At 46.6% G+C, this 26,670-nt stretch overlaps 1 protein-coding gene across 5 annotated transcripts in view; it reads right to left on the reverse strand.

The window, feature by feature from the left end:
- BTBD8 (BTB domain containing 8) overlaps positions 1-26,670 on the reverse strand; it is a 329,622-nt gene that overhangs the window by 266,043 nt on the left and 36,909 nt on the right. For all 5 annotated transcript variants that reach the window (XM_063939895.1, XM_063939894.1, XM_063939893.1 and 2 more), the window contains exon 3: positions 13,948-14,156. In XM_063939895.1, the coding sequence (XP_063795965.1) occupies positions 13,948-14,156 (209 nt within the window). The remainder of the gene's footprint in view (positions 1-13,947; positions 14,157-26,670) is intronic.

Below are 26,670 nucleotides of genomic sequence, written 5' to 3' on the forward strand. Positions count from 1 at the left end.
GGTTCTTGGTCTAATTTTTTGTTGTTGTCGTTGTTTTGTTTGTTTTTTGGAGGGGGATCAAAAGAGCATTAAACTGCAACTATAGGTGCTAGCTCAGAGGGCCTGAGCACCCCAATATGTATGCTGCTCCTAACCGGGTCTATGATGCATTTTTCATGAGGGGACCAATGGAAGTACTGTACCTTCAATAATTGAAACAAATAACTTGGCTCTATGCCTGCAACTGAATATCCTTCATGCGTTTCTGTTGAGCATGTACCAATACGGATGGGGACACTGCACAATATGTAGAGACAGTAGAAGGGAGTGAACAAGTCTTCATATTAGTTTGGCCACTGCACCATTGGGGAATGGCTGAACAAACATTACAACAATTTCCATTTCATTTATTTGTAACTATCAAGACAAAGAAGGTTCTTGCAACAGAATATTTGATGTTACTGTTTTACTAAATATTCATACAAAAACAAGTGAACATAGGCCCTTACTGGGAGAGGGAAGGGGGAGAGAGAGAGAGAGAGAGAGAGAGAGAGAGAGAGAGAGAGAGAGAGAGAGAGAGAGAGAGAGAGAGAGAGAGAGAGAGAGAGAGAGAGAGAGAGAGCGCGAGGGAGAGGGAGAGGGAGAGAGAGAGAGAGACTGCATTTCTGTAGTATAGTAGCCATAAGCCTTTTCAATCATTGCTTTTCTCAGTGAGGGGGAGATTTTTCAAATTGTGGTTAGAGATTAAGTACCAACCCATTAGCTACTGTCATTTTTCTAGTACAGCCTCTAAAATAAGAATTTACTTACCGATAATTCTATTTCTCATAGTCCGTAGTGGATGCTGGGAACTCCGTAAGGACCATGGGGATTAGCGGCTCCGCAGGAGACTGGGCACAAAAGTAAAAGCTTTAGGACTACCTGGTGTGCACTGGCTCCTCCCCCTATGACCCTCCTCCAAGCCTCAGTTAGGATACTGTGCCCGGACGAGCGTACACAATAAGGAAGGATTTTGAATCCCGGGTAAGACTCATACCAGCCACACCAATCACACCGTACAACCTGTGATCTGAACCCAGTTAACAGCATGATAACAGAGGAGCCTCTGAAAGATGGCTCACAACAATAATAACCCGATTTTTGTAACAATAACTATGTACAAGTATTGCAGACAATCCGCACTTGGGATGGGCGCCCAGCATCCACTACGGACTATGAGAAATAGAATTATCGGTAAGTAAATTCTTATTTTCTCTGACGTCCTAGTGGATGCTGGGAACTCCGTAAGGACCATGGGGATTATACCAAAGCTCCCAAACGGGCGGGAGAGTGCGGATGACTCTGCAGCACCGAATGAGAGAACTCAAGGTCCTCCTCAGCCAGGGTATCAAATTTGTAGAATTTAGCAAACGTGTTTGCCCCTGACCAAGTAGCTGCTCGGCAAAGTTGTAAAGCCGAGACCCCTCGGGCAGCCGCCCAAGATGAGCCCACCTTCCTTGTGGAATGGGCTTTTACAGATTTTGGCTGTGGCAGGCCTGCCACAGAATGTGCAAGCTGAATTGTACTACAAATCCAACGAGCAATAGTCTGCTTAGAAGCAGGAGCACCCAGCTTGATGGGTGCATACTGGATAAACAGCGAGTCAGATTTCCTGACTCCAGCCGTCCTGGAAACATATATTTTCAGGGCCCTGACTACGTCCAGCAACTTGGAGTCCTCCAAGTCCCTAGTAGCCGCAGGCACCACAATAGGCTGGTTCAAGTGAAATGCTGAAACCACCTTAGGGAGAAATTGAGGACGAGCCCTCAATTCTGCCCTGTCCGTATGAAAAATTAGGTAAGGGCTTTTATAGGATAAAGCCGCCAATTCTGAGACACGCCTGGCTGAAGCCAGGGCTAACAACATTACCACTTTCCAAGTGAGATATTTTAAGTCCACAGTGGAGAGTGGTTCAAACCAATGTGATTTTAGGAACCCCAAAACTACATTGAGATCCCAAGGTGCCACTGGAGGCACAAAAGGAGGCTGTATATGCAGTACCCCCTTGACAAACGTCTGAACTTCAGGAACTGAAGCCAGTTCTTTCTGGAAGAAAATCGACAGGGCCGAAATTTGAACCTTAATGGACCCTAATTTTAGGCCCATAGACAGTCCTGTTTGCAGGAAATGTAGGAAACGACCCAGTTGAAATTCCTCTGTAGGGGCCTTCCTGGCCTCGCACCACGCAACATATTTACGCCAAATACGGTGATAATGCTGCACGGTTACATCCTTCCTGGCTTTGATCAGGGTAGGGATGACTTCATCCGGAATGCCTTTTTCCTTCAGGATCCGGCGTTCAACCGCCATGCCGTCAAACGCAGCCGCGGTAAGTCTTGGAACAGACAGGGTCCCTGCTGAAGCAGGTCCTTTCTTAGAGGTAGAGGCCATGGGTCCTCTGTGAGCATCTCTTGAAGTTCCGGGTACCAAGTCCTTCTTGGCCAATCCGGAGCCACGAGTATAGTCCTTACTCCTCTCCTTCTTATGATTCTCAGTACCTTGGGTATGAGAGGCAGAGGAGGGAACACATACACTGACTGGTACACCCACGGTGTTACCAGAGCGTCCACAGCTATTGCCTGAGGGTCCCTTGACCTGGCGCAATACCTGTCTAGTTTTTTGTTGAGGCGGGACGCCATCATGTCCACCTTTGGTTTTTCCCAACGGTTCACAATCATGTGGAAGACTTCTGGGTGAAGTCCCCACTCTCCCGGGTGGAGGTCGTGTCTGCTGAGGAAGTCTGCTTCCCAGTTGTCCACTCCCGGAATGAACACTGCTGACAGTGCTATCACATGATTTTCCGCCCAGCGAAGAATCCTTGCAACTTCTGCCACTGCCCTCCTGCTTCTTGTGCCGCCCTGTCTGTTTACGTGGGCGACTGCCGTGATGTTGTCTGACTGGATCAGCACCGGCTGACCTTGAAGCAGAGGTCTTGCTAGGCTTAGAGCATTGTAGATGGCCCTTAGCTCCAGGATATTTATGTGAAGTGATGTCTCCAGGCTTGACCACAAGCCCTGGAAATTTCTTCCCTGTGTGACTGCTCCCCAGCCTCTCAGGCTGGCATCCGTGGTCACCAGGACCCAGTCCTGAATGCCGAATCCGCGGCCCTCTAGAAGATGAGCACTCTGTAACCACCACAGGAGAGACACCCTTGTCCTTGGTGACAAGATTATCCGCTGATGCATCTGAAGATGCGACCCGGACCATTTGTCTAGCAGATCCCACTGGAAGGTTCTTGCGTGGAATCTGCCGAATGGGATTGCTTCGTAAGAAGCCACCATCTTTCCCAGGACCCTTGTGCATTGATGCACTGAGACTTGGCCTGGTTTTAGGAGATTTCTGACTAGTTCGGATAACTCCCTGGCTTTCTCCTCCGGGAGAAACACCTTTTTCTGGACTGTGTCCAGGATCATCCCTAGGAATAGGAGTCGGGTAGTCGGGATCAGCTGAGATTTTGGAATATTGAGAATCCAACCGTGCTGGCGCAGCACTATCTGAGATAGTGCTACCCCGACTTCCAACTGTTCCCTGGATCTTGCCCTTATCAGGAGATCGTCCAAGTAAGGGATAACTAAAACTCCCTTCCTTCGAAGGAGTATCATCATTTCGGCCATTACCTTGGTAAAGACCCGGGGTGCCGTGGACAATCCAAACGGCAGCGTCTGAAACTGATAGTGACAGTTCTGTACCACAAACCTGAGGTACCCTTGGTGAGAAGGGTAAATTGGGACATGTAGGTAAGCATCTTTTATGTCCAGAGACACCATATTAGTCCCAGTCTTCCAGGTTTGCAATCACTGCTCTGAGTGACTCCATCTTGAATTTGAACCTTTGTATGTAAGTGTTCAAGGATTTTAGGTTTAAAATTGGTCTCACCGAGCCGTCCGGCTTCGGTACCACAAATAGTGTGGAATAGTACCCCTTTCCCTGTTGTAGGAGGGGTACCTTGATTATCACCTGCTGGGAATACAGCTTGTGAATGGCTTCCAATACTGCCTCCCTGTCTGAGGGAGACGTCGGTAAAGCAGACTTTAGAAAACGGCGAGGGGGAGACGTCTCGAATTCCAATTTGTACCCCTGAGATACCACTTGAAGGATCCAGGGGTCCACTTGCGAGTGGGCCCACTGCGCACTGAACTTCTTGAGACGGGCCCCCACCGTGTCTGCTTGTAAAGCCCCCGCGTCATGCTGAGGACTTTGCGGAGGCGGGAGAGGGCTTTTGTTCCTGGGAACTGGCTGTTTGTTGCAGCCTTTTTCCTCTCCCTCTGCCACGGGGCAGAAATGAGGCGCCTTTTGCCCGCTTGCCCTTATGGGGCCGAAAGGACTGCGCCTGATAATACGGCGTCTTCTTAGGTTGAGAAGCTACCTGGGGTAAAAATGTGGATTTTCCAGCAGTTGCCGTGGCTACCAGGTCTGATAGACCTACCCCAAATAACTCCTCCCCCTTATAAGGCAATACTTCCATGTGCCTTTTAGAATCCGCATCACCTGACCACTGCCGCGTCCATAAACCTCTTCTAGCAGAAATGGACAGCGCGCTAACTCTTGATGCCAGTCGGCAAATATCCCTCTGTGCATCACGCATATATAGAAATGCATCCTTCAAATGCTCTATAGTCAGTAATATACTGTCCCTATCTAGGGTATCAATATTTTCAGTCAGGGAATCCGACCACGCCAGGCCCGCACTGCACATCCAGGCTGAGGCGATTGCTGGTCGCAGTATAACACCCGTGTGAGAGTATATACATTTTAGGATATTCTCCAGCTTTCTATCGGCAGGTTCCTTTAGGGCGGCCGTATCAGGAGAGGGTAGTGCTACCTGTTTTGACAAACGTGTGAGCGCTTTATCCACCCTAGGGGGTGTTTCCCAACGTGCCCTATCCTCTGGCAGGAAAGGGTACGATGCCAATAACCTTTTAGGAATTATCAGTTTTTTATCGGGGGAAACCCACGCCTCATCACACACTTCTTTTAATTCCTCGGATACAGGAAAAACTACAGGCAGTTTTTTCTCACCAAACATAATACCCTTTTTAGTGGTACTTGTATTATCAGAGATATGCAATACATTTTTAATTGCTTCAATCATGTAACGTGTGGCCCTAGTGGAAGTCACGTTTGTCTCATCATCGTCGACACTGGAGTCAGTATCCGTGTCTGTGTCTGCCATTTGAGGTAACGGGCGTTTTAAAGCCCCTGATGGCGTTTGAGACCATTGGACAGGCACAAGCTGAGTAGCCGGCTGTCTCATGTCGTCAACTGTCTGTCGTAACGAGCTGACACGGTCACGCAATTCCTTCCATAAGCTCATCCACTCAGGTGTCGACTCCCCAGGGGGTGACAACTGTATAATAGGCAATTGCTCCGCCTCCATCTCATTTTCCTCCTCAAACATGTCAACACAATCGTACCGACACACCGCACACACACAGGGAATGCTCTGATAGAGGACAGGACCCCACTAGCCCTTTGGGGAGACAGAGGGAGAGTATGCCAGCACACACCAGAGCGCTATATATAAACAGGAATACCACTATAAAATGTGCTTTTCCCTTTATAGCTGCTGTTAGTATCAAAACTGCGCCAAATTAGTGCCCCCCCTCTCTTTTTTACCCTTTTCTGTAGTGCAGGACTGCAGGGGAGAGTCAGGGAGACGTCCTTCCAGCGGAGCTGTGATGGAAAATGGCGCCTGTGTGCTGAGGAGATAGGCTCCGCCCCCTTCTCGGCGGCCTTTTCTCCCGCTTTTTTGTAAGTTCTGGCAGGGGTTAAAATACATCCATATAGCCCTGGGGGTTATATGTGGTGTATTTATGCCAGCCAAGGTGTTTTACATTGCTGCTCAGGGCGCCCCCCCCTAGCGCCCTGCACCCTCAGTGACCGGAGTGTGAAGTGTGCCTGAGTAACAATGGCGCACAGCTGCAGTGCTGTGCGCTACCTTGTTGAAGACTGATGTCTTCTGCCGCCGATTTTTCCGGACCTCTTCTTGTTTCTGGCTCTGTAAGGGGGCCGGCGGCGCGGCTCTGGGACCGAGCTCCGAGGCTGGGCCTGTGTTCGGTCCCTCTGGAGCTAATGGTGTCCAGTAGCCTAAGAAGCCCAATCCACTCTGCACGCAGGTGAGTTCGCTTCTTCTCCCCTTAGTCCCTCGATGCAGTGAGCCTGTTGCCAGCAGGTCTCACTGAAAATAAAAAACCTAAAACTAAAACTTTCACTAAGAAGCTCAGGAGAGCCCCTAGTATGCACCCTTCTCGGAAGGGCACAAAAATCTAACTGAGGCTTGGAGGAGGGTCATAGGGGGAGGAGCCAGTGCACACCAGGTAGTCCTAAAGCTTTACTTTTGTGCCCAGTCTCCTGCGGAGCCGCTAATCCCCATGGTCCTTACGGAGTTCCCAGCATCCACTAGGACGTCAGAGAAAAGGGAAATAGAGAAGCTGATTGGTTTGTTCTACATCACTCTCCAAGATTTGACAAGTCTCCCCTTGGTAAATCAGATCATGACAAAGGTCAATGCTGAGATAGAATTTCCAAGTACAGGCAAACTGTTTCAGTCATTTAGCTCATAGGTCCTCAGGACCCCACACAGTGCATGTTTTGCAGGTCTCCTCACAGAATCAGAGCCGGCCATAGGCATAGGCAAACTAGGCAATTGCCTAGGGCATTTGATATGCCTAGGGGCATCATCAGCTTCTGCTGATTAAAATAAGAATTTACTCACCGGTAATTCTATTTCTCGTAGTCCGTAGTGGATGCTGGGACTCCGTAAGGACCATGGGGAATAGCGGCTCCGCAGGAGACTGGGCACAACTAAAAGAAAGCTTTAGACTAACTGGTGTGCACTGGCTCCTCCCACTATGACCCTCCTCCAGACCTCAGTTAGGATACTGTGCCCGGAAGAGCTGACACAATAAGGAAGGATTTTGAATCCCGGGTAAGACTCATACCAGCCACACCAATCACACCGTATAACTCGTGATACAATACCCAGTTAACAGTATGATAACAACTGAGCCTCTCAACAGATGGCTCAACAATAACCCTTTAGTTAAACAATAACTATATACAAGTATTGCAGACAATCCGCACTTGGGATGGGCGCCCAGCATCCACTACGGACTACGAGAAATAGAATTACCGGTGAGTAAATTCTTATTTTCTCTGACGTCCTAAGTGGATGCTGGGACTCCGTAAGGACCATGGGGATTATACCAAAGCTCCCAAACGGGCGGGAGAGTGCGGATGACTCTGCAGCACCGAATGGGCAAACTATAGGTCCTCCTCAGCCAGGGTGTCAAACTTGTAGAATTTAGCAAATGTGTTTGACTCCGACCAAGTAGCTGCTCGGCAAAGTTGTAGAGCAGAGACCCCTCGGGCAGCCGCCCAAGAAGAGCCCACCTTCCTCGTGGAATGGGTTTTCACTGATTTAGGATGCGGCAGTCCCGCTGCAGAATGTGCAACCTGAATCGTACTACAGATCCAGCGAGCAATAGTCTGCTTTGAAGCAGGTGCACCCAACTTGTTGGGCGCATATAGGATAAATAGCGAGTCAGTCTTTCTGACTCCAGCTGTCCTGGAAACATAAATTTTCAGGGCCCTGACTACGTCCAACAACTTGGAAGCCTCCAAGTCTTTAGTAGCCGCAGGCACCACGATAGGTTGGTTCAGATGAAAGGCTGATACCACCTTAGGGAGAAATTGGGGACGAGTCCTCAATTCTGCCCTATCCATATGGAAAATCAGATAAGAGCTTTTACATGACAAAGCCGCCAATTCTGATACACGCCTGGCCGAAGCCAAGGCCAACAACATGACCACTTTCCACGTGAGATACTTCAATTCCACGGTTTTAAGTGGCTCAAACCAATGTGACTTTAGGAAATCCAACACCACGTTGATATCCCAAGGTGCCACTGGAGGCACAAAAGGGGGCTGAATATGCAGCACTCCCTTAACAAAAGTCTGAACTTCAGGTAGTGAAGCCAGTTCTCTCTGGAAGAAAATCGATAGAGCCGAAATCTGGACCTTAATGGAACCCAATTTAAGGCACATAGTCACCCCTGACTGTAGGAAGTGCAGGAAACGGCCCAGCTGAAATTCCTCCGTTGGGGCCTTCCTGGCCTCACACCACGCAACATATTTTCGCCATATGTGGTGATAATGGTTTGCGGTTACTTCTTTCCTAGCTTTAATCAGCGTAGGAATTACTTCCTCCGGAATGCCCTTTTCCTTCAGGATCCGGTGTTCAACCGCCATGCCGTCAAACGCAGCCGCGGTAAGTCTTGGAACAGACAGGGCCCCTGCTGCAGCAGGTCCTGTCTGAGCGGCAGAGGCCATGGGTCCTCTGAGATCATTTCTTGAAGTTCCGGGTACCAAGCTCTTCTTGGCCAATCCGGAACAATGAGTATAGTTCTTACTCCTCTTCTCCTTATTATCCTCAGTACCTTTGGTATGAGAGGAAGAGGAGGAAACACATAAACCGACCGGTACACCCACGGTGTCACTAGAGCGTCCACAGCTATCGCCTGAGGGTCTCTTGACCTGGCGCAATATCTTTCTAGCTTTTTGTTTAGGCGGGACGCCATCATGTCCACCTGTGGCCTTTCCCAATGGTTTACAATCAGTTGGAAGACTTCTGGATGAAGTCCCCACTCTCCCGGGCGGAGGTCATGCCTGCTGAGGAAGTCTGCTTCCCAGTTGTCCACTCCCGGAATGAACACTGCTGACAGTGCTAACACGTGATTTTCCGCCCATCGGAGAATCCTTGTGGCTTCTGCCATCGCCGTCCTGCTTCTCGTGCCGCCCTGTCGGTTTACATGGGCGACCGCCGTGATGTTGTCTGACTGGATCAGTACCGGCTGGTTTTGAAGCAGGGGTTTTGCCTGACTTAGGGCATTGTAAATGGCCCTCAGTTCCAGAATATTTATGTGTAGGGAAGTCTCCTAACTTGACCATAGTCCTTGGAAGTTTCTTCCCTGTGTGACTGCCCCCCAGCCTCGAAGGCTGGCATCCGTGGTCACCAGGACCCAGTCCTGTATGCCGAATCTGCAGCCCTCTTGAAGATGAGCACTTTGCAGCCACCACAGCAGAGACACCCTGGTCCTTAGAGACAGGGTTATCAGCCGATGCATCTGAAGATGCGATCCGGACCACTTGTCCAACAGGTCCCACTGAAAGGTTCTTGCATGGAACCTGCCGAATGGAATTGCTTCGTAGGAGCTACCATCTTTCCCAGGATCCGCGTGCAGTGATGCACCGACACCTGTTTTGGTTTTAGGAGGCCTCTGACTAGAGATGACAGCTCCTTGGCCTTCTCCTCCGGGAGAAACACTTTTTTCTGTTCTGTGTCCAGAACCATCCCCAGGAACAGTAGACGTGTCGTAGGGACCAGCTGTGACTTTGGAATATTTAGAATCCAGCCGTGCTGTTGTAGCACCTCCCGAGATAGTGCTACCCCGACTAACAACTGCTCCCTGGACCTCGCCTTTATCAGGAGATCGTCCAAGTACGGGATAATTAAAACTCCCTTCTTTCGAAGGAGTATCATCATTTCGGCCATTACCTTGGTAAAGACCCTCGGAGCCGTGGAGAGACCGAACGGCAACGTCTGGAATTGGTAATGACAATCCTGTACCACAAATCTGAGGTACTCCTGGTGAGGATGGTAAATGGGGACATGCAGGTAAGCATCCTTGATGTCCAGTGATACCATGTAACCCCTCTCGTCCAGGCTTGCAATAACCGCCCTGAGCGAATTCCATCTTGAACTTGAATTTTTTTATATATGTGTTCAAGGATTTCAAATTTAAAATGGGTCTTACCGAACCGTCCGGTTTCGGTACCACAAACATTGTGGAATAGTAACCCCGTCCTTGTTGAAGTAGGGGCACCTTTACTATCACCTGCTGGGAATACAGCTTGTGAATTGCCTCTATCACTGCCTCCCTGCCTGAGGGAGTTGTTGGCAAGGCAGATTTGAGGAAACGGCGGGGGGGAGACGTCTCGAATTCCAGCTTGTACCCCTGAGATACTACTTGAAAGATCCAGGGATCCACCCGTGAGCGAGCCCACTGATCGCTGAAATTTTTGAGACGGGCCCCCACCGTACCTGGCTCCGCCTGTGGAGCCCCAGCGTCATGCGGTGGACTTAGAGGAAGCGGGGGAGGACTTTTGCTCCTGGGAACTAGCTGTATGCTGCAGCTTTTTCCCTCTACCTCTGCCTCTGGGCAGAAAGGACGCGCCTTTAACCCGCTTGCCCTTATGGGGCCGAAAGGACTGTACCTGATAATACGGTGCTTTCTTTGGCTGTGAGGGAACATGGGGTAAAAGTGCAGACTTCCCAGCTGTTGCTGTGGAAACTAGGTCCGAGAGACCATCCCCGAACAACTCCTCACCTTTATAAGGCAAAACTTCCATGTGCCTTTTAGCGTCTGCATCACCTGTCAACTGCCGAGTCCATAACCCTCTCCTGGCAGAAATGGACATTGCACTTATTTTAGATGCCAGCCGGCAAATATTCCTCTGTGCATCTCTCATGTATAAGACTGCGTCTTTAATATGCTCTACGGTTAGCAATATAGTGTCCCTGTCTAGGGTATCAATATTTTCCGACAGGGAATCTGACCACGCAGCTGCAGCACTGCACATCCATGCTGAAGCAATAGCTGGTCTCAGTATAATACCTGTGTGTGTATATACAGACTTCAGGATAGCCTCCTGCTTTCTATCAGCAGGTTCCTTTAGGGCGGCCGTATCCGGAGACGGTAGTGCCACCTTCTTTGACAAGCGTGTGAGCGCTTTATCCACCCTAGGGAATGTTTCCCAACGTGACCTGTCCTCTGGCGGGAAAGGGTACGTCATTAGTAACCTTTTAGAAATTACTAGTTTCTTATCGGGGGAAGCCCACGCTTCTTCACACACTTCATTTAACTCCTCAGATGGAGGAAAAACTACTGGTAGTTTTTTCTCTCCAAACATAATACCCTTTTTTGTGGTACCTGGGGTAACATCAGAAATGTGCAACACATTTTTCATAGCCTCAATCATGTAACGTGTGGCCCTATTGGAAGTTACATTAGTCTCATCGTCGTCGACACTGGAGTCAGTATCCGTGTCGACATCTGTGTCTGCCATCTGAGGTAGCGGGCGTTTTAGAGCCCCTGATGGCTTTTGAGACGCATGGGCAGGCACAGGCTGAGAAGCCGGCTGTCCCATATTCGGTATGTCGTCAAACCTTTTATGTAAGGAGTCGACACTGTCACGTAATTCCTTCCACATAACCATCCACTCAGGTGTCGGCCCCGCAGGGGGTGACATCACATTTATAGGCATCTGCTCCGCCTCCACATAAGCCTCCTCCTCAAACATGTCGACACAGCCGTACCGACACACCGCACACACACCGGGAATGCTCTGACAGAGGACAGGAACCCACAAAGCCCTTTGGGGAGACAGAGAGAGAGTATGCCAGCACACACACAAGAGCGCTATAATAATACAGGGATTAACTGAATTATTTCCCCTTATAGCTGCTATACAAGTTATACTGCGCCTAAATTTAGTGCCCCCCCTCTCTTTTTTACCCTTTGTAGCTTGATACTGCAGGGGAGAGCCAGGGAGCGATCCTTCCAGCGGAGCTGTGAGGGAAAAATGGCGCCAGTGTGCTGAGGGAGTTAGCCCCGCCACTTTTTCGGCTGACTTTTCTCCCGCTTTTTTCAGGAATTCTGGCAGGGGTAATTTATCACATATATAGCCCTGGGACTATATATTGTGATGATTTGCCAGCCAAGGTGTTTATATTGCTGCTCAGGGCGCCCCCCCCCCCCCCCCCAGCGCCCTGCACCCATCAGTGACCGGAGTGTGAGGTGTGCATGAGGAGCAATGGCGCACAGCTGCAGTGCTGTGCGCTACCTTGTTGAAGACAGAGGTCTTCTGCCGCCGATTTTCCGGACCACTTCTTGCTTCTGGCTCTGTAAGGGGGACGGCGGCGCGGCTCCGGGACCGAACGATCGAGGTCGGGTCCTGTGTTCGATCCCTCTGGAGCTAATGGTGTCCAGTAGCCTAAGAAGCCCAAACTATCTCCAGTCATGTAGGTTCGCTTCTTCTCCCCTTAGTCCCTCGCTGCAGTGAGTCTGTTGCCTCAGATCTCACTGTAAAATAAAAAACCTAAAATATACTTTCTTTCTAGGAGCTCAGGAGAGCCCCTAGTGTGCATCCAGCTCAGCCGGGCACAAGATTCTAACTGAAGTCTGGAGGAGGGTCATAGTGGGAGGAGCCAGTGCACACCAGTTAGTCTAAAGCTTTCTTTTAGTTGTGCCCAGTCTCCTGCGGAGCCGCTATTCCCCATTGTCCTTACGGAGTCCCAGCATCCACTTAGGACGTCAGAGAAATGATATGCGGCATGCCTATATTCTGTATGTAGCATTTCATATGCAGATACAGACACAGTCTCACACAGTATATTGGCATGCTGCATATCAGTTTAATCAGCAGAAGCTGCTTGTGCATCCTAGCCACATAGCAATGCAAATAAGATGCATTTTCATAAAAAAAAAAAAAAGGTGCCCGACGTTAGCATTGATGCAAGATTTGTGAGGACACATCTGTATCCAAGCAGAGGCAGAGGTCACAGTGTTAGTGGAAGTGTGAGTGCTGTGTGCATGCGAGTAGGTTGGTTGTGCAGTAGTGTTCAGAATATGTGTAAGGAGCATTATGTGTGTCATGTAAAAATGCATTAATAATGTGCAACATATATGTAAAGGGCCACTATGTGTGTCATTATGTGTATAAGGGCATTAATAATGTGCAGCATATGTGTAACAGGGTACTACTGTATGTGTGTCATTATGTGTATAGGGGCACTAATAATGTGCAGCAAATGTGTAGGGGGCACTATGTGTGTCATTATGTGTATAAGGGCATTAATAATGTGCGGCATAAGTGTAAGGGACATTATGTGTAAAAGGGCATTAATAAAGGTTGTCATAATGTGTAAGGTGCATTATGTTTATAAGGACATTAATGTGTCTCATATGTGTAAGGGGCATTACTGTGTGGAATGGTGTATAAATACATTACTAATGTGTGGCATTATGTGTATAAGGTGCTCTACTATGTGGCGTTGCATATAGAAAGGGCACTACTGTGTCGTCTAATGTGAATAAAGAGCAATAAGGTGTGGTGTAATGTGAATAAGGAGCAATTCAGTGTGATGTAATGTGAATAAGGGGCTCTACTGGGAGGAGTAACGTTTATAAGGTAAGGTGATACTACTGTGGGATGTAATATGAATTATGGACACTATCGCAAGATAAAATGTGAATAAAGTTGCAGTACTGTGTGGCGTAATTGGAATTAGGGTTACTATTGTGTGGCCATGCCCCTTCCCAGCAAGAAGATGCCCCTTTTTGGGCTGTGCGTCAAATGTGCGAACTGTTCCTATTTAAAATATAGGGGGTACAAGGACTGCTATGGGTGAGGGGTGATGGTGCTGGGAAAGAGGTGCAAGGTCAGAGGCAGAACCAGCGGTGGTGCTAGGGGGCACCAGAAAAAATCTTGCCTAGGGCATCATATTGGTTAGGGCCGGCTCTGCACAGAATCACAAGTGAAATAATTAGCTCCACCTGTGGACCTTTTACAATGTGTCAGTGAGTAATTAATACACCTGTGCACCTGCTGGGTTACCTGCAAAACATGCACTGTGTGGGGTCCTGAGGACAGAGTTTGAGAACCTCTGATTTAGCTCATTGGTGTAGGAGGGTGTGAACTGTGAAGTGATAAACAGGATAACTCACTGGAAGTCTAACAAATTGTGGAGTATTTGAATCCACTCCACTGGTACAAATACTCAATATTTCTGGAAAACAGACTTGTAGATTACACATCAATCTCAGAGTTACTGATATGCTCACTTTCCTCAATTTATTTAAATCTTACCGCCACAGTTGTAGCTTTCCTTAGGACACTCATCAAGAGCCAGAGATTTGTTATTGCAAATACTGCCAGTGTTTTCTATAGCTGAAACTGTGGTACTCTGGAGATCACTACATTTCTCATCATTGTGATCTGGACAGGATTGAACAGCCATCATCTGAACAACGTGGTCTTCTGTCTCTTTAACACTCCAGAGAGAGGCATAGACAATCCTTTAAAGAAAAAAAAAAAAAAATTGAACTAGACTCAAATGACCATTAACGTAATAACAAATATCTCAATATTGTTATAAAAAGGTTGGAGAATGGGACTACTGAGCAAATCCGTAATCTTATTTATTTTAGTAAGGTTTTGACAGCTTTGGATGTTACAGTTATGTTTTTTAGGACCAATATGGTCATTCTTATGTTAATCACCCTATAGTACACTGCTTCTGGATTTTTTTTTCTGCAGTTGATCCTCTTATGTTGGATTAGGATTTCAGTGCATTTTTTTTGTTAATTATTAATTATCCTATATTTATATGGCGCCACATGGGATCCACAGCGCTCAATTACAGAGAAAACAAATAAGCAAAACAAGTAGACAGTGATTTACAGTTCAATACAATATAGGACAAGTACAGGGTATATAAACAAAGCCCCGTCAGTAAACAGCACTGAAATAAGGATCAGAGCGTCAGAAAACCGAGGGATTTGGTGCCATCAAAGCGAATATTGAAAAGATAGGTTAAGTAAGAGACATAAAAGCACGAAGGAAGAGGGCCCTGCTCATGAAAGCTTACATTCTACAGGGGAAACAATCTTTATGGACAGGTTTAGAATTAATCTATAGCCAGGTTAATATACTTATTTTTACAGCAGCACAGAGTATGTGAGAAGACATTTGCAGGGAGGACAGCATAAAACTGCTGTGCCTTATAGCAAACTGGCTTTCAACTGGTCTGCATTCATTATTTCCATGGTTACAGATGTCGCCAAGGAAGGTCACAATTATTCAAGACGTCTATCAAAATGAAATAATACAGAGTTTTAAGATTTCCAACAAATTAGTTCACGCTGAAGTTTCTATTTCAAGAATTCAGTAAGTTATTTAGTAAAGTGTGGGAACATTGTTGATAGAATTACTCTTTACGGTCCTCATTATAGCAAGTGGTGATTTACCTCACACACATACAAGAGGTGCAGAGAACAATCCTGTACAAAACATTTTAACTAAACCTTCAGTACTTTACTACACATTAGTTATGCACACACATTCCATTAATAAGTAAAGAGGGTTTTTTTGGGGGGGTTTTTTCAGGTCAGGACTAGTTTTTATACGTAGCCGATATGCCCTTAATTTGATATACTGTATGAGACACATTCTTAGGGTGTGTACAGATGGTGAGATTTTTTCTTACGATTCTGACTATATAGTCAAAATCGGAAGAAAAGTTAGTGCAGATCGCAAGGTGACAGTCACCTTGCGATCCCGATTCGATGCGCGTTCCCGCGCGGTCGGCATCGAAAGAAAAAAATAGGCTGTGCAGGCAAGTCAATTTTGGCTATCTCTATAGAAGAGATAGTCAAAATCGGGACTTAGCCAAAATCGCACATGGCAAGTATCGCAAGCACACTCATTATGTGCTTGCGATACTGGCTAAGTGCCGACCCGGCCCCTGTCGCATGGTGAGAATCGGGCATAGCCCGAATCTCACCGTGTGTACACACCCTAACATAAAGAAAATAAGAATTTACTTACCGATAATTCTATTTCTCATAGTCCGTAGTGGATGCTGGGGACTCCGTCAGGACCATGGGGAATAGCGGGCTCCGCAGGAGACAGGGCACATCTAAAAAAGCTTTTAGGTCACATGGTGCGTACTGGCTCCTCCCCCTATGACCCTCCTCCAAGCCTCAGTTAGGTACTGTGCCCGGACGAGCGTACACAATAAGGAAGGATCTTGAATCCCGGGTAAGACTCATACCAGCCACACCAATTACACCATACAACTTGTGATCTGAACCCAGTTAACAGTATGATAACAAAACGAAGTAGCCTCTAAAAAGATGGCTCACAACAATAATAACCCGATTTTTGTAACAATAACTATGTACAAGTATTGCAGACAATCCGCACTTGGGATGGGCGCCCAGCATCCACTACGGACTATGAGAAATAGAATTATCGGTAAGTAAATTCTTATTTTCTCTAACGTCCTAGTGGATGCTGGGGACTCCGTCAGGACCATGGGGATTATACCAAAGCTCCCAAACGGGCGGGAGAGTGCGGATGACTCTGCAGCACCGAATGAGAAAACTCCAGGTCCTCTGTAGCCAGAGTATCAAATTTGTAAAATTTTACAAACGTGTTCTCCCCTGACCACGTAGCTGCTCGGCAAAGTTGTAATGCCGAGACTCCTCGGGCAGCCGCCCAAGATGAGCCCACCTTCCTTGTGGAGTGGGCCTTTACAGATTTAGGCTGTGGCACGCCTGCCACAGAATGTGCAAGTTGGATTGTGCTACAGATCCAACGTGCAATCGTCTGTTTAGACGCAGGAGCACCCATCTTGTTGGGTGCATACAATGTAAACAACGAGTCAGTTTTTCTGACTCCAGCTGTCCTTGAAATATATATTTTTAATGCTCTGACAACGTCCAGTAACTTGGAGTCCTCCAAGTCGCTAGTAGCCGCAGGCACCACAATAGGCTGGTTTAAGTGAAATGCCGAAACCACCTTAGGGAGAAATTGAGGACGCGTCCTCAATTCTGCCCTGTCCGAATGGAATATCAGATATGGGCTCTTGTATGACAAAGCTGCCAACTCTGAAACTCTCCTGGCAGAAGCCAGGGCCAACAGCATGGTTACCTTCCATGTAAGGTATTTTAATTCTACCGATTTTAACGGCTCAAACCAATGAGATTTGAGAAAATTTAGAACCACGTTCAAATCCCACGGTGCCACTGGAGGCACTATTGGGGGTTGTATATGTAGTACACCTTTGACAAAAGTTTGTACTTCAGGCACTGACGCCAATTCCTTCTGGAAGAAAATTGATAAGGCCGAAATTTGAACTTTAATAGACCCCAATTTTAGGCCCATAGACAATCCTGCTTGCAGGAAATGTAAGAATCGACCCAATTGAAATTCTTCCGTTGGAGCCTTCTTGGCCTCACACCACGCAACATATTTTCGCCAAATGCGGTGATAATGTTGTACAGTCACTTCCTTCCTAGCCTTAATCAAGGTAGGAATAACTTCCTCTGGAATGCCCTTTTCTTTTAGAATCCGGCGTTCAACCGCCATGCCGTCAAACGCAGACGCGGTAAGTCTTGGAACATACAAGGTCCCTGCTGAAGCAGATCCCTTCTCAGAGGTAGAGGCCACGGATCCTCCGTGAGCATCTCTTGAAGTTCCGGATACCAAGTTCTCCTTGGCCAGTCCGGAGCCACCAGTATCGTTCTTACTCCTCTTTTCCGTATAATTCTCAGCACCTTTGGTATGAGAGGCAGAGGAGGGAACACATACACTGATTGGTACACCCACGGTGTTACCAGAGCGTCCACAGCTATTGCCTGAGGGTCTCTTGACCTGGCGCAATACCTGTCCAATTTTTTGTTGAGGCGAGACGCCATCATGTCTACCTTTGGTTTTTCCCAACGGTTCACAATCATGTGGAAAACTGAAGTCCCCACTCTCCCGGGTGAAGGTCGTGTCTGCTGAGGAAATCTGCTTCCCAGTTGTCCACTCCCGGGATGAACACTGCTGACAGTGCTATGACATGATTCTCCGCCCAGCGCAGAATCCTTGCCGCTTCTGCCATTGCACTCCTGCTTCTCGTGCCGCCTTGTCGGTTTACGTGGGCGACTGCCGTGATGTTGTCGGACTGGATCAACACCGGCTGACCCTGAAGCAGCGGTTTTGCCAGACTTAGAGCATTGTAGATCGCTCTTAGCTCCAGTATATTTATGTGAAGAGACGTCTCCAGGCTTGACCACACGCCCTGGAAATTTCTTCCCTTTGTGACTGCTCCCCAACCTCGTAGGCTGGCATCCGTAGTCACCAGGACCCAGTCCTGTATGCCGAATCTGCGGCCCACTAACAGATGGGCAGTCTGCAGCCACCACAGGAGAGACAACCTTGTTCTTGGTGACAGTGCTATCCGCTGATGCATGTGCAGATGCGATCCGGACCATTTGTCCAGCAGATCCCACTGAAATGTCCGTGCATGGAATCTGCCGAATGGAATCGCTTCGTACGAAGCCACCATCTTTCCCAGGACTCTTGTGCATTGATGTACTGACACCGTTCCTGGTTTTAGGAGGTTCCTGACAAGTTCGGATAACTCCCTTGCTTTTCCCTCCGGGAGAAACACCTTTTTCTGAACCGTGTCCAGAATCATTCCCAGGAACAGCAGACGAGTTGTCGGGGTCAATTGAGATTTTGGAAGATTCAGAATCCACCCGTGTTGCTGGAGCACTACCTGGGTTAGTGCTACACCGACTTCCAGCTGTTCTCTGGACTTTGCCCTTATCAGGAGATCGTCCAAGTAAGGGATAATTAATACGCCTTTTCTTCGTAGAAGAACCATCATTTCGGTCATTACCTTGGTAAAGACCCGAGGGGCCGTAGACAAACCAAACGGCATCGTTTGAAACTGATAATGACAGTCTTGTATCACGAACCTGAGATACCCTTGGTGTGAGGGGTAAATTGGGACATGCAGATAAGCATCCTTTATGTCCAGGGACACCATGAAGTCCCCGTCTTCCAGATTCGCTATCACTGCTCTGAGTGACTCCATTTTGAACTTGAATTTCTGTATGTACAGGTTCAAGGATTTCAGATTTAGAATAGGTCTTACCGAACCGTCCGGCTTCGGTACCACAAATAGTGTGGAATAATACCCCTTTCCCTGTTGTAGGAGGGGTACCTTGACTATCACCTGCTGAGAATACAGCTTGTGAATGGCTTCCAAAACCGACGTCCTTTCTGAGGGAGACGTTGGTAAAGCAGACTTTAGGAACCGGCGAGGGGGAAACCTTTCGAACTCCAGCATGTAACCCTGAGATATTATCTGCAGGACCCACGGGTCCACTTGTGAGTGAGCCCCTTGATTGCTGAAAATCTTGAGTCGACCCCCCACCGTTCCTGGGTCCGCTTGTAAAGCCCCAGCGTCATGCTGATGGCTTTGTAGAAGCCGGGGCGGGCTTCTGTTCCTGGGCAGGGGCTGCGTGCTGCCCTTTCTTACCCTTTCCTCTGCCTCTCGGCAGATAAGACTGTCCTTTTGGTCGCTTTTTATAGGAGCGAAAGGACTGCGGCTGAAAAGACGGTGTCTTTTTCTGTTGTGAAGGGGTCTGAGGTAAAAAGGTGGATTTGCCGGCAGTTGCCGTGGTCACCAGGTCCGAAAGACCGACCCCAAACAATTCCTCTCCTTTATATGGCAATACTTCCATATGCCTCTTGGAATCCGCATCACCTGACCACTGTCGCGTCCATAAACTTCTTCTAGCAGATATGGACATCGCGCTTACTCTTGATGCTAGAGTACAAACATCCCTCTGAGCATCTCGCATATAAAGAAAAGCATCCTTTAATTGCTCTAGAGTCAATAAAATACTGTCCCTATCCAGGGTCTCAATATTTTCAGTCAGAGAATCCAACCACACTACCCCAGCACTGCACATCCAGGCTGAGGCTATTGCCGGTCGCAGTATAACACCCGTATGTGTGTATATACTCTTCAGTGTAGTTTCCAGCCTCCTATCTGCTGGATCCTTGAGGACGGCCGTATCAGGAGACGGCAACGCCACTTGCTTTGATAAACGTGTGAGCGCCTTATCCACCTTAGGGGGTGATTCCCAGCGCGCCCTAACCTCTGGTGGGAAAGGGTATAATGCCAACAACTTCTTTGAAATTAGCATTTTTCTATCGGGGGTAACCCACGCTTCATCACACACATCATTCAATTCCTCTGATTCTGGGAAAAATACAGGTAGTTTTTTCACCCCCCACATAATACCCCTTTTTGAGGTACCAGTAGTATCAGAGAGCTGCAAAGCCTCCTTCATTGCCGTGATCATATAACGTGTGGCCCTATTGGAAAATACGTTTACTTCCTCACCGTCGACACTAGATTCATCTGTGTCGGTACCCGTGTCGACTGACTGAGGTAAGGGACGTTTTACAGCCCCTGACGGTGTCTGAGATGCCTGAACCGGTACTAACTGGTTTGCCGGGCGTCTCATTTCGTCAACTGACTTTTGTAATGTGCTGACATTATCACGTAATTCCATAACCAAAGCCATCCATTCCGGTGTCGACTCCCTAGGGGGTGACATTACCATCATCGGCAATTGCTCTGCCTCCACACCAACTTCGTCCTCATACATGTCGACACACACGTACCGACACACACAGCAGCCACACAGTGAATGCTCTATTGAAGACAGGACCCTCCTAGCCCTTTGGGGAGACAGAGGGAGAGAGTTTGCCAGCACACACCAAAAGCGCTATACAGTATATAACAACCCTAGAAGGTGTTGTTTTTATATATGCGCTCTCAATATATATTTATATCGCCAATTTATGCCCCCCCTCTCTTTGTTACCCTGTTTCTGTAGTGCAGTGCAGGGGAGAGTCGTGGGAGCCTTCCTCACCAGCGGAGCCGTGCAGGAAAATGGCGCCGAGTGCTGAGGAGAATAAGCTCCGCCCCTTTTCCGGCGGGCTTTTCTCCCGGTTTTTCTAATAAACTGGCCTGGGTTAAATACATACATATAGCCTTAATGGCTATATGTGATGTATTTATTTGCCTCTAAGGTACTCTATATTGCTGCCCAGGGCGCCCCCAGCAGCGCCCTGCACCCTCCGTGACCGAGATCCGTGAGCCGTGTAGCAACAATGGCGCACAGCTGCAGTGCTGTGCGCTACCTCTATGAAGACTGAAGTCTTCTGCCGCCTGTTTCCGGACCTCCGTTCTGCCGTTCTTCAGCGTCTGTAAGGGGGATCGGCGGCGCGGCTCCGGGACGAACCCCAGGCTGACCTGTGTTCCGACTCCCTCTGGAGCTCAGTGTCCAGTAGCCTAAGACTTCAATCCTCCTGCAGGCAGGTGAGTTGCAAGTCTCTCCCCTAAGTCCCTCGTTGCAGTGCTCCTGTCGCCAGCAGGAGACACTGATTAGAAACCTAAAAAAAAACTTTTCTAACTAGCTCTTTAAGAGAGCCACCTAGATTGCACCCTCTCGGACGGGCACAAAAACCTAACTGAGGCTTGGAGGAGGGTCATAGGGGGAGGAGCCAGTACGCACCATGTGACCTAAAAGCTTTTTTAGATGTGCCCTGTCTCCTGCGGAGCCCGCTATTCCCCATGGTCCTGACGGAGTCCCCAGCATCCACTAGGACGTTAGAGAAATCTAAGAAAAACAGCTAAGTAAATCTAAAATAAATGAATAAAATAATGAAAATTAATCTTAATTTGGAATTCGAACGACATATCATACTGATTTTGCAGGCAATTTTTTATTCTATTGAAGTTCTCCCTGCTACTACCTATAAAGAAATGTTTTATACATTTGTTTATAGAGGTTATCTTCTCATTGGTATTTCTTGGGGTGGGTACATACCAGAATTACCACAAACGGGCCGATGGTCAGACCGATTTCCCTTCGCCCTGCACCGTCAGATTGCTAGTACATAGAAACATGAAATGTGACGGCAGATAAGAACCACTTAGTCCATCTAGTCTGCCCCTTTTTTTTTTACCATAATTTTATCTCAAACCTTATTTTATCCTTATTTCTTAGTAAGGATATCCTTAAGTCTATCCCATGCATGTTTACATTCCTCTACTGTCTTAGCATCTACCACCTCTGTTGGGAGGCTATTCAACTTGTCTACTACCCTTTCTGTGAAGTAATCTTTCCTCAAATTTCCCCTGATCCTCCCCCGCTCCAGTCTCAGTGCATGTCCTCGTGTCCTATTGCTTCTCTTCATTTGGATGTTTCCCTCCTGGACTTTGTTAGAAACTTTCAAATATATCAAGGGTTTTATCATGTCCCTACTTTCCCTTCTCTGCCCCAAACATTACATACTGAGCTTTTTTTTTAGTCTTTCTGGGTATGTTTTGTGATGTAGGCCATGTACCATTTTAGTTCCCTTTCTTTGTACAGTCTCTAATGTATTAATATCTTTTTGAAGATATGGCCTCCAGAATTGAACACCGTATTCTAGATGAGGCCGTACCAATGATGTATACAGTGGCATTATTACTTCTTTCTTTCTGCTGCTGATTCCACTCCCAATGCAGCCAAGCATCTGACTAGCCTTCCTCATTGCTTTGTTACATTGCTTCCCTGCCTTTAAGTCAGCTGAAATAGAGACTCCTAGATCCCTTTCCTCCTCAGTAGTTTCCAGTATAGTGCCATTAATACTATATTTAGCCTTGGATTTTTAAGACCCAAGTGCATGATTTAGCATTTTTTTGGCATTAAACTGTAGTGGTCATACTCTTGACCATTCCTCTAGTCTACCTAGATGCTCAATCATTTATTTGACTCCACCTGGTGTGTCTACCCTGTTGCATACCTTTGTGTCATCTGCAAAAAGGCATACTTTCCCTTTAATGTCATTTGCAATGTCAGCAATAAAAGATATTAAAAAGCACTGGTCCAAGTACAGATCCCTGGGGTATGCCACTGGTAACAATTCTCTCCTGTGAATGCACTCAATTTACCACAACTCTGTTTTTTATCCTGCAACCAAGATTTTATCCATTCAATAATAGTAATATCCAATCCCAAACTTTCAAGTTTATTTAGCAGTCTGCGATGTGGAACACTGTCAAAAGCCTTACTAAAGTCTAGATAAGCTATATCCACGGCTCCACCTTTATCCATCATTTTAGTCACACAGTCAAAAAAAGTCAATAAGATTTGTTTGACATGATCTCCCCCCAGTGAATCCATGCTGTTTGAGATCCAGTAAATTGATGGATTTGAGATAATCTACAACGCTTTCTTTTAAGAGTGTCTATCAATTTCCCTACTATTGATGCAAGACTCACTGGTCTATAGTTGTTTGCCTCTTCCTTGCTTCCACTTTTGTGCAGTGGTACTATGTTCGCTCTATTCCAGTCCTCTGGAATTACTCCTGTAGCTAATGACTGGTTGAATAATTCTGTCAATGGTGCTACCAGCACCACTTTAAGTTCTTTTAGAGTCCTTGGATGTATCCTATCTGGCCCTATAGGTTTGTCCTATGTACATACTAGACAATTTAATGAACAACATCTCGTTCAGTCTTCCATTAGAAGGCACAGCATTGCATACAATATCATCTAATTGGCGATGCAGCACGGCCGACCAGACGATGTTGCATACGACCCGCGGGAGTGAGGAATCCTGCATACACACTAGGCGATAGAGACTATTTGTCTTTCCGATGCGGTAAATTGTGCAGAAAGCACTCGTGCAATCAAACCCCAAATTTTTCGACAAATCGAGGAATTCGACTTGTCGAAAAGCACGTGGATCGGCGAAATAGCTGCCGATCCACGTGCTTGTGTCGAGGCCCCCTTTTCGACCATCTCACTTCGACTTTAAAAAAGTCGAAGTGAGATCAGTGCCGGGGACGAGCAGAGCCGAGGCGGGGACTGGGTGAACAGCGCTGCTCTCCCCCGTCTTCCCGCGGCTCTCCCCTGTAAACCCCCCCCGCGCATCTCAGTTCGACTTTTTTAAAAGTCGAATTGAGATGTCATTTGAATAGCTCAGGTCTGATCCATTCCGACAAATGAATGTCAGAATGGATCTGACTTCAATTGAATATACCCCTAAGTCTGAAAGGGGTAAGAGTGATTTTTTTTTCGGAATTCTAACCACTAAATCTAACTTCTGACCGGGGGGACGTAAATTACTTCTAATAGTCTCAGCCATAGCATGGAAATGTATCCTTAAGCAATGGATACATCCTTCTTCCCCTTGTAAACAAATGTTTAAAGACAAAGGCGTCATTGATTAAATTGTCTAGTATGTACCAGCAATCTGGCATGGTGCGGGGGGCAAAGGGAAAAACGGCCTGATTGCCGGTTGTTCTGGTGTGTACCCACCCAAAGAGAGATACTAATGAGGAAATAACCTCTATTAATAATAAATAAATAAATAAAATACATACATACATTTCTTTATAGGTAGTTGCTGGGAGCACTTGTTTATGCATTTATTTTAGATTTACTTGGCTGTTCTTTTTCTTAGATTTCTGTATGTAAGAATGTGATCATATTAATTTGAGGGCATATGAAGCTATAAAAACTGAAGAAAAAAAATAAATATTGGGTGCGAACTGCTGATTTTTCCAAAAATTGGTATTTTACAATACAACTGGAGACTCGCACTGAGCCAGGCAGAGTAAACTCGCGTTTCTCACGTATGCACCTCACTGAGGGTGAGAGATGGTAAGGAACTTACTTACTTTAAGGTTGAAGTGTTGAGAAACGGTGCCGAACCCCTTGGCCCCACTCCCCAATGACTAATTAGGCATTTGGAAGTTTGCAATTAGCCCAATAATTACATGCCATGTTTTGGGGGTTTAACAAAAAAAAAATTTAAAAAAAAGCCCTCAAATTACCTCAAAATCAACTTTTCCATTGCTTTATGCACCACAAATTTAATTTGAGTATTTACTTTTTTTTTAAAAAGAATTGCTTTTTACAATTTTTTTTAAAGTCACTTCATAGTGCACCTAAAGCATTTTTTCCTGTTTTTTTTTTTTTTTTTTTCGTATGAAAGTAGACGAAAGTTTGCTTTTTTAATTATTTATTTTTACAAACCAGCCATCTAACACTATTTATAAATCTCCCAGTAGTTTCCTTATAACCACTAACAGCCTTCTGTGTGATTCTGCAAACAAAATGGTCATTTTTCAGGGGTCTAGGAAGGTCATCCCATTTTTTCATGCACTTTTCTCATCACATATGGCCGACAATTTGCAAATCTAAGCTGCGAGTACTGCGAATAGGCATTTTTTTTTATTTCAATCATTTTTATTGAACAATTTTCTTGACAAATACACTCAATGCATAAAGGAAAAAGAAAAAAAAAAGGGACAAACAAAACAAAGCATAAAAAAACAGCTTCATATCACTGTAAATATATGCAATACTTCTGAACCAATGTCAATAAACCAATATCAAAATAATATTATCAATACCTTCCCGGGCTCTTTATTGTATGTTGTGTGAAAGAGTAAAGGGCCATACACACTAGACGACTTTTTAGAACGATATGGGCGATAACAACGATTTTTAACAATATATCGTTCAAGTCGTCTAGTTTGTATGCCCATACAGACGGCCGATGCGCGCACCCGTGCTCGTTAAGAGCAGGTTGCAGGTTGGCCGTGCATGCAGCTCAATGTGAGCAATGTCACTTGTGATGTTATGTGTACTGCATGTATGTGATGTTGTGTACTGTACAGAGAGGATGTAATTAGATAGAGAAGCACTGAAGGTTATGTGGGTGGGTCTGGAATTTGATAGGCTTGTCTGAAAAGGTGAGTTTTCAGGGAACGTTTAAAGGTTTGGAGGCGAGTCTTATTGTGCGTGGGAGGGAATTCCACAGAGTGGGTGAAGTCCGGATAAAGTCCCGTAATTTTGAGTGTGAACAAGTAATGTGTGTGGATGAGAGACGCAGATCTTGTGCAGAGCGGAGAGGTCGGGTAGGGAGATATTTTTAGATGAGTGAAGAGATGTATGTTGGTGCAGTTTGGTTAATAGCCTTGTATGTCAGTAAAAGTATTTTAGATTTAATACGGTAGAATACCGGTAACCAATGGAGGGACTGACAGAGCGGATCTGCAGACGATGAACGTCTAGCGAGGAAGATTAGCCTCACAGCTGCAATCAAAATGGATTGTAGTGGTGAGAGCCTATGTTTGGGAAGACCGGTCAGGAGACTATTACAATAATCCATGCTAGAGATAATGAGAGCATAGATTAGAGTTTTTGCGGAGTCTTGTGTAAGATATGGTCGTATTTTGGATACGTTTCTTAGATGTATTTAACATAGTATGAGAGTAAAAATAAGAATTTACTCACCGGTAATTCTATTTCTCGTAGTCCGTAGTGGATGCTGGGAACTCCGTAAGGACCATGGGGAATAGCGGCTCCGCAGGAGACTGGGCACAACTAAGAAAGATTTAGGACTACCTGGTGTGCACTGGCTCCTCCCTCTATGCCCCTCCTCCAGACCTCAGTTAGGAAACTGTGCCCGGAAGAGCTGACACAATAAAGGAAAGGATTTGGAATCCCGGGTAAGACTCATACCAGCCACACCAATCACACCGTACAACTTGTGATACTATACCCAGTGAACAGTATGAATAACAACCGAGCCTCTCAACAGATGGCTCCAAACAATAACCCTTTAGTTAGGCAATAACTATATACAAGTATTGCAGACAATCCGCACTTGGGATGGGCGCCCAGCATCCACTACGGACTACGAGAAATAGAATTACCGGTGAGTAAATTCTTATTTTCTCCGACGTCCTAGTGGATGCTGGGAACTCCGTAAGGACCATGGGGATTATACCAAAGCTCCCAAACGGGCGGGAGAGTGCGGATGACTCTGCAGCACCGAATGAGCAAACTCAAGGTCCTCCTCAGCCAGGGTATCAAACTTGTAGAATTTAGCAAATGTGTTTGAACCCGACCAAGTAGCAGCTCGGCAAAGTTGTAAAGCCGAGACCCCTCGG

This window comes from Pseudophryne corroboree, chromosome 9, assembly GCF_028390025.1.
Source record: "Pseudophryne corroboree isolate aPseCor3 chromosome 9, aPseCor3.hap2, whole genome shotgun sequence".
Taxonomy (NCBI): Eukaryota; Metazoa; Chordata; class Amphibia; order Anura; family Myobatrachidae; genus Pseudophryne; species Pseudophryne corroboree.